Source organism: Sceloporus occidentalis, unplaced genomic scaffold (assembly GCF_023333645.1).
Source record: "Sceloporus occidentalis isolate IW3139 unplaced genomic scaffold, rSceOcc1.0.p SCAF_15, whole genome shotgun sequence".
NCBI classification, from domain to species: Eukaryota; Metazoa; Chordata; class Lepidosauria; order Squamata; family Phrynosomatidae; genus Sceloporus; species Sceloporus occidentalis.
Window position 1 is genome coordinate 18,167,854 of NW_028316995.1, and position 13,120 is coordinate 18,180,973.

Below are 13,120 nucleotides of genomic sequence, written 5' to 3' on the forward strand. Positions count from 1 at the left end.
ATCTTCGACCACGAAGGAGAAAGGCGGCTGCAGAGCTTCAGCTTCTGCTCTGAAAAATATCCCTCGTCTTATAATCAAGGTCGTCTTCTAATCAGACCTCAAATAGAGGTCGGACTATGAGACTAAGAACCAGATCCCCCGCGGCGCTGCAGGGGACCTGAATCCTCCTGTCTGGTAACCTCAGCTGCTGCCGGCACTTTCACTGGGGCTTCTATCACCCAGCACCGGTGAAAGTGCGGGCAGAAGCGGATGTTGTCTATGTGCATCGCGCATACCTTCCCCGCTGCAGGGAATTCTCTTCTCTGGCAGCCGTCAAACGTCCGCTTGATGGACGCAGAGAACCCCCGCTACTGCTTGCACGTCCACTGGGGCTTCTATGACGGAGCACCAGCGTGACATGACCTTCCAGTGCTCAGTCATAGATGCGCCAGCCTCCACCCGCTGCCCCCACCAGACACCAGGGAGTCAGAAGCACTGGTAAGTCGGGGGGGTTATATGGGGGGGCATGAGGCTTTTCTGGAGGCAAAGTGCCCCATGATATGCCTTTTAAGCCACTCTGCCTCCAGAAATGCCTTTTAACCCCCTATATGCCACTCTGCCTGCAGAAATGCCTTTTAATCACCTATATGCCAATCTGCCTCCAGAAATGTCTTATACTATATGCCACTATGTCCCATGATATGCACCTGGGTATAAGGCATTTCTGGAGGCAGAGTGGCATATAGGGGGGGGGTATAAGGCATTTCTGGAGACAGAGTGGCAAGCCTGGGGGCAGATGTGCATAACTGGGGGGGGGGGAGGTTGGCAAATAAAAGCAAATAAAAACAAAAATATATGTTTTTCTCAATCATAGCTTTTATTAAATATGAAAAAATTGTTTACATGAATTAATATTTTCTAGTAAAACTTTTTTTCCTAGAGGGTCGTCTTATATTCAGGTTTTTTCCCCTAAATTAATATTCAGATTTTGGGGGGTCGTGTTTCAATGTATATTTTCAGGTGGTTAAAGAGGGTGATTAACAGTATATTTCAGAAGTGCAGGTGAACACATTTATGTACAATACGCAAGAAAAAAGGCACATGTGGCTAATTTGCATAAGCAATCTTCTTTAACTCTCGTAGATAAGGATTTATCGTCTGCCAGCCTTTATGTTTTTGTACATAAATAAGTTGTATGTATGTATGTGTATATATATATATATATATATATATATATATATATACACACATCTATACAGTATTTATAATATATAAAAAGTTATTATTATTTATCGTATGTATGTGTTGTTCGATATGGTAAAATGAAATGTGCTTCAGTAGTTCGCTATCAGACCACTTGATGTGCACTAAGCCAGGGTTGAGCAGGTTGCAGCTATGTATCTGCTTTTAGACTGTTATTTCTGGTATCTTCATGGGATATGGCGAGTGGCATCTTCATGGACTACCACAGGATGTACATTATCTCCTTGTAAGATGTACATTATCTCCTTATATCTCCCTAAGATGCACGTTATCTCCTTGTAGGGCCTTCAAAACACCTCACTTTGCTTTGGGTACCTCTGCACCAATGTTAGCAGAGAAGAGTCATGTTAATAATGAAACATTTCACAACAGATCATAGATATTTAACCATTTAATGACATTAAGTATGGTTTACAATCCATGAATGCTGTCAAAGAGAAGATCTACTGTTCTTAGATCCAAGTTTTTAAAATCCAGGGGAAGTGTCAGGAGATCATGAGATGTGAGGCAAACTGAGGACTCTTGAAACCTGTGACAGCACACAGGCATCATAGATCCATTCATATAGTAATTAGTATCAGGAGGTACAACGTTAATATTTATCATACATGCTGTTTTCTTGGTAAAGCTATGAATGAGACACGGACTAAAAATAACTTATAACGTTGCTGTTTCCCAGACAGACATTTTTGGGTCATGTTGCATCTAGGGCTGAAACAACGATAATAATCGATAACGGAAATCGTTGTCGACGATTTCCGTTATCGATTAATCGAGTGATCGATTCGTTGTTGGAGCACTCGGCTCCTTTTACTTACCTCCGCGAGCGTTCCCCACTTCCGCTGCACTCTCCGCCTTCTTTTAGTTGCGGTTCGCTCTGTGCGAGTGGCTCCATTCGCACAGAGCGGTTCGCTCTGTGCGAGTGGCTCCATTCGCACAGAGCGATTCGCGGGGGTGGGGGTGGGGTTTCAGGGGATGCAGGGCAGAGTGGGGGTGGGGGGGCAGGCCAGGGTAGGAGACTGAGTGCAGGGCAGAGTGGGGGTGGGGATGCAGGGCAGGGTGTGAGTGTGGGGGCAGGGCAGGAGACTGGGTGCAGGGCAGAGTGGGGGTGGGGGTGCAGGGCAGAGTTGGAGACTGGGTGCAGGGCAGAGTTGGAGACTGGGTGCAGGGCAGAGTGGGTGCAGGGTGTGAGTGTGGGTGCAGGGCAGAGTGGGTGCAGGGTGTGAGTGTGGGTGCAGGGCAGAATGTGGGGGCAGGGCTGGGTGCAGGGCAGAGTTGGAGACTGGGTGCAGGGGCATAGTGCAAAGTGCTGGGTGCAAAGTGCCAGGGCTGGGTGCAAAGTGCCAGGGCTGGGTGCAAAGTGCCAGGGTGCAAAGTTCTGGGTGCAAAGTGCCAGGGCTGGGTGCAAAGTACCAGGGCTGGGTGCAAAGTGCTGGGTGCAAAGTGCTGGGTGCAAAGTGCCAGGGCTGGGGCAAAGTGCTGGGTGCAAAGTGCCAGGGCTGGGTGCAAAGTGCCGGGTGCAAAGTGCTGGGTGCAAAGTGCCAGGGGTGGGGCAAAGTGCTGGGTGCAAAGTGCCAGGGCTGGGTGCAAAGTGCTGGGTGCAAAGTGCTGGGTGCAAAGTGCCAGGGCTGGGGCAAAGTTTCTTGAACAGTAATAGTCCACCTCTTTTCAGAATGTTTGGGGTTATTTTGTTTCATAAATATTGTGTTTGGGTTTTTGTACTTTGAAAATATTGTTTTTTTATTACATCATAACAAAATAAGAATGTTAATGTAAATTTTAAGTTGTTTTTTAACATCCAGTTCATTAAATTTTAAATAAACAAAAAATTTGCATATTGTTTTTTTTTTTATCCGATTAATCGATTAATCGAAAAAATAATCGGCCAACTAATCGATTATTAAAATAATCGTTAGTTGCAGCCCTAGTTGCATCCATACTGTGTTCTTGCCATCTAATACACCTGTATTAAAGCCTTTTTGTCTGGGATGATAGTATTTGTGGAACTTGGCTTGAGAGGAAGGATTCATTCGGTTTTGGCTGTTCTGTGTAGTGTTCATCACAGTTTTGCGGTTTACTAATTCCTCCTAGCCCTAGGCATAGGCATATCATTTGAATTCACTGTTAAGACTGTGTAAACATAACAGCACTAACACAGATGCCTTAAATTAGATCAGAGAAATGAATGGTTTCTGAAAATATGAATTTAATTCAGATGAACAACATAAACACTATTGCATTAGTAGATTCTTATAGGAAGAATGTAGACCCAGAAATAATATATACTTTTAAGTTTACATATTTAGATAAAATAACCCTGTTATAGAACTGATTTTTTTGTGAATGCTTCTTCCATTAATGTATTAATTATAACATTTTAAAGAAAGGATTGTTTTAAAGTGACCTGTTTCCCAAATGCTACATTTTATTCTATACGCTAAATAACCCATATTATATTTAAACTATGGGATCATTCTCTTTCATGTTCTCAGGATCTGTATTATTATTTCTCCCACTCGCCATTATCTTATCTCGACCTATTGTTAAGTTGCTGGTTATTGTTGATTGGCTTAGACAGCCTTTGTAAGGTTGGGTTGGAAGAAGGGACAGAAGTTCATTACAGAAAATTGATCAGGTAGTGCTGGCTCTGCAACAACTTGATCCAGATCTTAGTTTCCATGATTGTGAACTTTTAAATTAAATATCTCAAAAACATTGATGCTGATTGAAAAACAAAAGGTACAAAATATAGCTAGTTGTGATAAATTAACGCTGCCGGAATCTTTAAAGGTAAAGGTTCCCCTTTTAAAGGACATTGACATCTTATTGACCAAAAACTAGTAGGAGACAATGGGAGTTGACTATAATTCAAACTGGTCAATGCTCACCAAACACGGTAATTCTGTAGATTAACCCTGGTACTAAACTCACTGCTGCCCCTTAGCACCCATCTTCTGATGTCTATGAATATTTACTATTATAGTTGGCAGGTAAATCAGGCCAAATTTTACATTAGTTCAGACAACGCAACAAGAGTGTATCCTATATAGGGTGGTACAGCATAGTATCAACATAATTTATATAAAAAAATATTTCCACACAGTAATTACATCATTGCTGAACGGAACTAAGAGCTTTTTATTTTTTACCAATTTTCAGGTGCCAGAAAGCATTAAACTGTCCATGGACTTCAAATCTTTATTTAGGAAGCATGCCCCTACAACATTCTAATACTTTTTGACATTTAATTTCAAACATTTCTTTACCATTGCATTTTCCTTAGCTTTTCTCTTTCCCCTGATTCAACCATGAGTTACTTCTTCTATTGCAGAAATCAGTCGTAGTGGAAACATGGAATGTGAAGGTCACTGGTGTTTTATTTTAGATAACATCTCTTTCCTGCTGAAAACGATCTATAATGGTTTATGGATAGGATTTAGTGGTCTGAAATAGTTTTAAATAGGCATAAGTTACTTTTCCCAACCACATATAAATAATATTGAACTGCAGGTAAACAGGAACAGTCATAGCTAATTTTCCATCAATCTGCATCCATTTCAAAGAATATTATTTGAAAAACAAAATAGCCTTGGAAAGTTATTAAAAAAAAATCTCAGAGGAAACCCATCATGTCATATGTTACTGTGTAAGTCCTTATCAATATTTTCAATATATTACAGGAACTTTCCTTAAACTCCAAATATTTTAATTCTCACTCAAGGCTTCTGTGATAAAAATAAATAAATAAATCTTACATTGGATCATTAAACTGAATTAAGTCCTTTTAAACTCAATAGAACTTCTGTAGAACAATAAATCAGCTGAGCTGAGTATTTCATTTTCTAAAGGACTGCAGACATCTTTGGTGGTGCGCTCCAGCCAAGATCAGCTAAGTTCTGCAAAAGCTTAAGTGAGTTGCTTTGATCTAGTTTTAGTGATTGTACTCACAGTAAGCAGGATCATACATGTACAGGATCATATCTTCCTACACCTGAAACTCAACAATGACATTATATAATATTAAAGCTTTAATATCCCTTTCCAAATGTGGCCGTTTACCCACTACTGTAACTGACGTGCCAAAGTGCAGCTATTAGTCCAGTCATAATGTTTTATGGAATATAAGCCACGTACTAAAGATTTAGAATATTTTTATTTCTCAAATCTTATTTCATGGGGCAGATAGATGGTAGGGTAGAATGGGTCTGGGATCGGTTATATCCCTACTTTACAGATATATTAGCTTTTAGGTGTACCCAAGCACTGTCAAACTGACTTGGTTAGGTACCGTTTTAGTAGTTTGATAAGAGGTATATTTAACATTTGATAATGGTATCATGAAACATTAAGAAATCAATGTTGCATATTAAAGTGTTTTAGAAGTCCACAGTAATCATCCATATTGTACCAACCATTTTAAGATAATGAATGTTCATTTATATTTGCAGTTTACAATTTTTAAAATTTGCTGACATTATAAATAACATAATTTTTCTTTTGTATTTTGTTGCAGATTGACATACTGAGAAATTCAACTTTTAAGCCATCATGTTGGGACTGAGAACATCATGTTTGTTCCCGGCTAGATCATACCTCCTGGTCCTTGTGCCTCTGTTGTTCACTGTGGGAGCCATAAACAGTGAAACCGCTACAGTTGCAGACATTTCAAATCACAGTGATGCATGCACTGGTACCTATTATTGCAAGGAAGGTGTCATTTTGCCTATCTGGGAACCACAAAATCCAGCCATTGGTGATAAAATTGCTAGAGCCACAGTATATTTTGTTGCAATGGTCTATATGTTCTTAGGGGTATCAATCATAGCTGACCGGTTCATGTCCTCCATTGAAGTCATAACTTCTCAAGAAAAGGAAATTACTATCAAGAAACCGAACGGTGAAACAACAAAGGCAACAGTTAGGATATGGAATGAGACTGTTTCCAACTTGACCCTCATGGCCCTTGGATCATCTGCTCCAGAAATTCTGCTTTCTGTAATTGAAGTGTGTGGCCATAACTTTCAAGCTGGAGACCTTGGCCCTAGCACAATTGTAGGCAGTGCTGCATTCAATATGTTCATCATCATTGCTCTTTGTGTGTATGTGGTACCTGATGGGGAAATAAGGAAGATAAAACATTTGAGAGTTTTCTTTGTCACTGCCGCCTGGAGCATCTTCGCCTACACTTGGCTTTATATGATCTTATCCGTGATCTCCCCTGGTGTTGTTGAGGTGTGGGAAAGCTTACTCACGTTCTTTTTCTTTCCAATATGTGTTGTGTTTGCATGGGTTGCAGACAGAAGGCTTTTGTTTTATAAGTATGTTTATAAAAGGTACAGGGCTGGAAAGCAAAGGGGAATGATCATTGAAACAGAAGGAGACAGACCTTCATCCAAAGCAGATATTGAAATGGACGGAAAGGTTCTGAACTCTCATACGGAGAACTTTCTTGATGGCTCTCTTGTCCTTGAAGTTGATGAGAAAGACCAAGACGATGATGAAGCAAGGAGAGATATGGCTAGGATTTTGAAAGAGCTGAAGCAAAAACACCCTGATAAAGAAATGGAGCAACTGCTTGAGCTTGCTAACTATCAAGTTTTGAGCCAGCAGCAAAAGAGTCGAGCATTTTATCGCATTCAAGCCACTCGCTTAATGACTGGTGCAGGCAACATACTAAAAAGGCATGCCGCAGATCAAGCAAGAAAAGCTGTCAGTATGCACGAGGTAAACCATGACATTGTGGAAAATGAACCAGTCAGCAAGATTTACTTTGAACAAACAACTTACCAGTGTCTAGAGAATTGCGGCACTGTGGCACTCACCATTGTTCGACGTGGTGGTGATCTCACAAATACAGTGTTTGTTGACTTCAGAACTGAAGATGGCACTGCCAATGCTGGTTCAGATTATGAGTTTACGGAAGGGACTGTTGTTTTCAAGCGTGGAGAAACACAGAAAGAAATCAGAGTTGGCATTATTGACGATGATATCTTTGAAGAAGATGAAAACTTTCTTGTTCATCTTAGCAATGTTCGAGTAAATTCTGAGACCACAGAGGTGAATCTTGACTTCAACCATGTTGCAACTTTGGCATGTCTAGGCTCACCTTCTACAGCCACGGTCACAATCTTTGACGATGATCATGCAGGAATCTTCACTTTTGAGGAGCCTGTCACCCATATAAGTGAGAGTGTTGGCATCATGGAAATCAAAGTGTTAAGAACATCTGGAGCTCGAGGAACTGTTATTGTACCCTATAAGACTATTGAAGGCACAGCCAGAGGTGGAGGAGAAGACTTTGAAGACACGTGTGGACAGCTTGAGTTCCAGAACGATGAGATTGTGTAAGTACCTGATCGACAATTTTTAAGTAGTATGCAATGTACTCAGTTCTATCACTTGTTTTACATATTGTTTACAGATGCTACTTTGAGAAATTTCAGTAATTTTTCTGCAATTTAATAATTTCTTTTTTCCCTAAAATAATTTTCTCTCTTTTTTTATTTACAAATTACTTTGCCAAAATGTTTTTTTTTTTTACAGGTGACCTGGTTCAAAATATGTCTGATAATACTCTGGGTGTCAGATCCCAGTTGTGTATGTTTTTATGAAATTACTTATATTCTATGTATAAATATGCTGAGAAATGTTGGATTTTGCTAAGGTATTGTTTCAACAGAATGGTTTACATGGTTGTAAGTAAGAGGCATTCATTGAAAATTTTAATCAGACCTGTCAGTTAAATAAAACCCTTCCAATTAGAAAAATATGCATGTATTCGTAGCAATTTAGTAGTAACATAATCATTCTTGCCTCATATGCATATCGAAATACATAACATTGTTAACATTTAAATGAGGTCACCTTGATGATGTCATGAAATAGATCATCTTACCATTATCCCTCTGAGGTACATATCTGCTGTCTGTTTGTCTATAATGAATGAATACCTTATTCTTAGTTTTTTTATTCCCACACATCTGTTAAAGAAACTATATTGGTGACAGGTCCACAATAGGTGTAGACATATCACATTCTGCATTTAACATTCGCAGGCCAGCTGTCCTACTATTTTCCCCAGGAATTAAAAATATAGCTAACTAATGATGTTGAATCGCAAATATAGCCTAAAATTTGCTGACATTTGTGATGTAAATTAATGTAAACATATAATTTATTCTGTAACTCACTTTAGGAGAAATGGTTGTCCACTAATGATTTCAAGCCAAATGACTAGAGTAGAGTCCCTTCTACTCTAATGGGTCCTTTTATCCCCCTAAACTTGCACTAGGGCAACATCCCTTTTACTATACAGTGATTGCCTTATTGAAGTCTGATTATATGCTATATATCACTATTACAATATACTATCCTATCATGTGCCATATACAGCGTATCCAGCTTTTCCATGTTCCCAGTGTTTCAGGGCAACGGCACAAAGACTTGATCAGAAGGCTAAGCGTGCCTTTGTATTGATGGATGCCCCCAAAGATTCAATCGTGTATTCAGCCTTTATGGAAGAATGTATTCAGAGTTTGCACATGTGTATCTAGAGGGGCAAGAACTAGGGAAGTGAACAAGCAGTCTTTCTCACTAAAACTGTGTTTGTTTCACTGAAAGAAAGGCACCGGAGAAACAGACACCATTTATAAAATTTTACTTATTTCATAAATACATATTTTCATTTGTCTACAAACCATACATTTTAGATTGCTTGGGTAATGTTGCAGGACAACTGCTTAATTGCCAATAATTCATTTTGTAGCATTGAAGGTAATCATCCCCTAAACAGTCCCACCCCATTGTTTAGACCTAGACCTGTGGTCCCAAACTTTGGTCCTCGGTGCTATCCAGGAGATCCGGTTTTAAGGACAAGCACTCAAGTTACTCATTCAATTTTTATTCGCTAATTGAAAAGCAACCTAAGCTTTTGTGAAGATATCTTTAAAGTCTGTACTGTCCACTTAGCAAACTATATTTTGCCTTAGGATGACAGTAAATATGTGTATAGATCAAGACCTAAAAGGGAATTAAGCTCATTAGCCATGTACCATTGTCATGCCATCTCATATGTAGTTACGTTATCCTGAATTTAAACAACTAATCTGCATATGATCTTCATACTACACATACCATACAGATGACACATGAAACCATTTTTTCACTTGATATGTACATTGTCTTATTTAACTCTCAGTAAGTTTACTGAACACATCATTTAAAATATTTTTCTATAACACTGTAAAAAAAAAAGGTGACAGTGTACTAAAAAGCTAGAGGACTATTTAATTACATCAAAATCCGCTGGAAGACAAAAAATCATTACAGACTGCTCGGTTTTGACCCCATGTGTTATATTTTGGCAATACTAAAAATCATTGCAGCAGTTTTCAGAGATTTTATTTTTTTCTTGTGTTCTCATTTTATGTAAAATGCCCTTTCATTTGATTTTTTTTGGTGTTATCCATTACCAAATTATAGAATTTAGCTGATTTATTTCTAAAATCTTCTTAAAGAACTTGCTTCAGATGCCACTTTTACAAATGAAATCTTTCTTGGCATGCTTTTAGGACCTGAGTCATGGGTATTGTCTGTGGATTGGGAATTGTGAGTCTAGTTTCTGCTAAAAGAAAGAGATGCCTAGAGACAGTAGGCTCAGGAAGGGTCTTCTTGGACCCTCCAGAGCAGGGCTGCACAACTCTAAGACTACCAAACAGGTCAAACCTTGGATGATCATCTTGGATGACATTGAATTTCTGTCCTGTTTGCTGCCTTCATAGACTGGACTTCTGCAGTCCTGATCTAGAGTGTAGTCACCGATAAGGTCACTGTTCCTAATGGTTCGTACAATGTTTCTTGAATATTTATTTTCGTCCAATCTCAGTAGCATTGTTGTCATATATTCTGCTATCTAGATGTAAACACGAAGACTACTCTTCTACCAGATTATTTGGTCAGTAAAGGGCTGGAGCTTTACACGGCCCAAAAGCTGCATATAGAGATATGGACAAAACTGCGCAGGAAGAGACAGAATTATTATTATGAATCCAGATATTCTTTCCATGCCTACGGTATCTGGCTCTGCTCCTTTGATTCTTCAATATTTTATCTTTAAGGTATGAATTTCCAATGCCATTATTATTACTGAGAAAGTGTGGCAATGAAGTATTATTTCAATAGTGTGAGCTGAGCTAGGTGCCCCAGGCTCCTCCTGCCATAGACAGTTATTGCATCTGCATTTATTGACTTTTTGTGAAGCGTTAAAATGGTTAGAGATTCACAAGCAGAAGAGAACATGGAATCTCACATCTGTAGATGCACTAAACATCATGCCTACATATATGTAAAAATAAAGAGACTGATTGTTGCAGAGAACACCTAACAATTGCTAATGGTGGAAACAAAAGGAGACCCTCTCTGAGCCATACTGTACAGTTTATCAGATTCTCAAACAGAAAGACACGGCAATAACACTGGAAGAGCGGAATGTTTGAGGTTATATACTTCACTTTTAGTCGTGTTTACCCACAGGATAGATTTCAAGTGTTGCATTTGTGCTGCTCTAGGCCAAAAATGTATAGATCAAAGACTCTATCGATCTACTTTCAAAATTTTTATTATAGTTGGCACGTTATGTTCCCTAGTACGTAGATAGCCCATTGTTTTTGTAAGGTACAAAGTAAGTCATCTGTCTTTTTCTTTTTTTTTTTTTGATACATGATTGCCACTTGACCATAAACTGATGGCTGGTATAATTCTAACCAACCTGAAATATGTTACTGACTCATAACACATGGGACATTTCAGTACAAAATCCCCTGAAATCAAGTGCAGAATTAAGCCACATGGCTGCAATCACTGATATTAAAGTTGGCGGCAGCATGATCCCAGTGGGCTTCCAGTAGAGATTCTTTATTCCAATTTTATAAATTGCATGTGCGGAGGCAAGATATGGTGTTTGCCTGGGGTTATAAAATATTACATTGGATGTACATTCAGAGAACCTTCAAGTTAAAAAATGAAAATTAATGAAAAAATAGGGGGAGATTTAAGACTGATTGTACAATGTGATGCAAGTAACCACAGCTCTGGATGGTAACACCGAGGCAGGAAGATTCCGAATAATATGGCTAATGGAAATTGTTGGGAAGAGTTGCATTGGCATTGTCTCTGAGGGCCATGGAGATATGTTAACCCTGGAGCCCAGCTTTATCCGTACCTGCTGCTATTACTAATTAAGTGTAAGCATGCACCGTAGAGGTGTCCTTTTTCTGCCTTGGGCTTTTAATTCTAGTAAAACACATTGAGATTATCACCATTGTACAACTCTTCCTCAAATGCTTCAGAAGAAAGAAATGCTTCAGGGCATTTCTAACATACCACACAGATGGTATTAAGATGATTTTGTACACCCTACTCGTTTTAATTATCCCTGAGAGGTACTGGCTTTGCAAACATGTATTTTCCTAGTACTAATTACTCTTATATTCTCATTATTATATATTATCTATAGGTCAAAATCATTCCTTTATTACCTCCGATTCAGTGTTAGCAAGCACTTCAAAATATTATATATTTTTGAATAGCATACAGCATGGCATATACTGTAAAAAGGAAACAAGTCAATAAAAAATCTATTATATATCAGAATATGTATGTATCACATATACAGGACAAAATAGTTGGCTTTATAAATAATTTACTGATATGGCAATAGTTATGGATGTTTTTGTATGCCATCAACACACAACTGATTTTGAGATCTGGCTACTCTCCTATCTCCAGGATTCATCACTAAAGGTCCCAAAAAGCCATTTAAAGCTCCACCACTCTGATGTAGATCTTAACCACTTATTTTCCTTCCAGGGGCCAGCAGTCTATGGCAATCAAGCCCCCTCTGTGTCCCGATGCAAAATGGGCAGATTAAAAGGGAGATCTTTGTTCTTCCCAGCTGGCCTATTTATGCTGTGGAGGCTGTGTTGGGCCAGTGCAGCCTCCATCGACCTCATTAAAAGGCACTGTGTTCCTTTAAGACTTAATGCACCGGGATATGATGGATCCAGCGCCTGGATACTGACCATGGAGTGGAAGGGGTCTGGGAGCACTGCCTTGGTCAGGCCGGGGCATCTCCAATCTCCAGCCATCACATGCACTTTAATGCATACAATAGCTGCATGGCGCCTTTAAATATTCATGTTGCCCGTTTTGCAAATGCATGGGGAGATTCTGACAGAATGCATATGTTCACTCCTCTACCCCCCCACCTAAATGCCATATAGGAGATATGTTTGGCCAAACACATTTCCTTTTAAGTGATACACTCACCTCCAGTCAGCTCAAGTAAAGCAGGGGGTGGGTGTGTGGAAAGTATTGCCATTGATTTCAGTGGCAGCACTTTTCTGCAACTGATTGACTGGTTCAAGCAGCCAATCAGTGACAAGAATAGTCAGACCATGGAAGAGGAGCCTCTTCTGTGTCAGGTAAGTTGTTTAATTTTATTTTTTTCATTTTGTTTTGGTTGAATGCATATTAAAGTACTCACGGAGTACATAATATGTATTCTTCTTTACTGTCATTAGACCGTCCAATTTAACTGCAAATTAAGTTTGTATTGACATGCTGGTAAAATACTAGTTAGCTGACAGTATCTATCATACTGGTTCTTTGTCCTGTTAGTATCGCATCAGTTCTATTATAGTTTTTTCCTGTGGCTCCTTCTAATAATGCTTGTTCACTCATTCTTGATTCTGTGCTGCTTTTCTTGTGTATTTTCAGTCCTACTTATTGTGCCTTTAGGGGCAACTTGAAAGCGCATGCTCTTAGAACTGATCATGGTGCAAAACGGAATTTAGAATACGTGTAACTCAATTGAAAATTC

General features: G+C 39.1%; 1 protein-coding gene across 19 annotated transcripts in view; it reads left to right on the top strand.

Annotated features, from left to right (window-relative positions):
• Positions 1 to 5,838: 5,838 nt before the first annotated feature.
• The window catches only part of LOC149303350 (sodium/calcium exchanger 1), a 142,980-nt gene continuing 135,698 nt past the window's right edge, over positions 5,839 to 13,120 (top strand). For 9 of the 19 annotated variants that reach the window (XM_089481440.1, XM_089481441.1, XM_089481447.1 and 6 more), the window contains exon 1: positions 5,839 to 7,586. In XM_089481440.1, coding sequence (XP_089337566.1) covers positions 6,034 to 7,586 — 1,553 coding nt within the window. In that variant the 5' untranslated portion in view covers positions 5,839 to 6,033. The remainder of the gene's footprint in view (positions 7,587 to 13,120) is intronic. The other 10 variants (XM_089481455.1, XM_089481458.1, XM_089481446.1 and 7 more) reach the window with 3 other exon arrangements.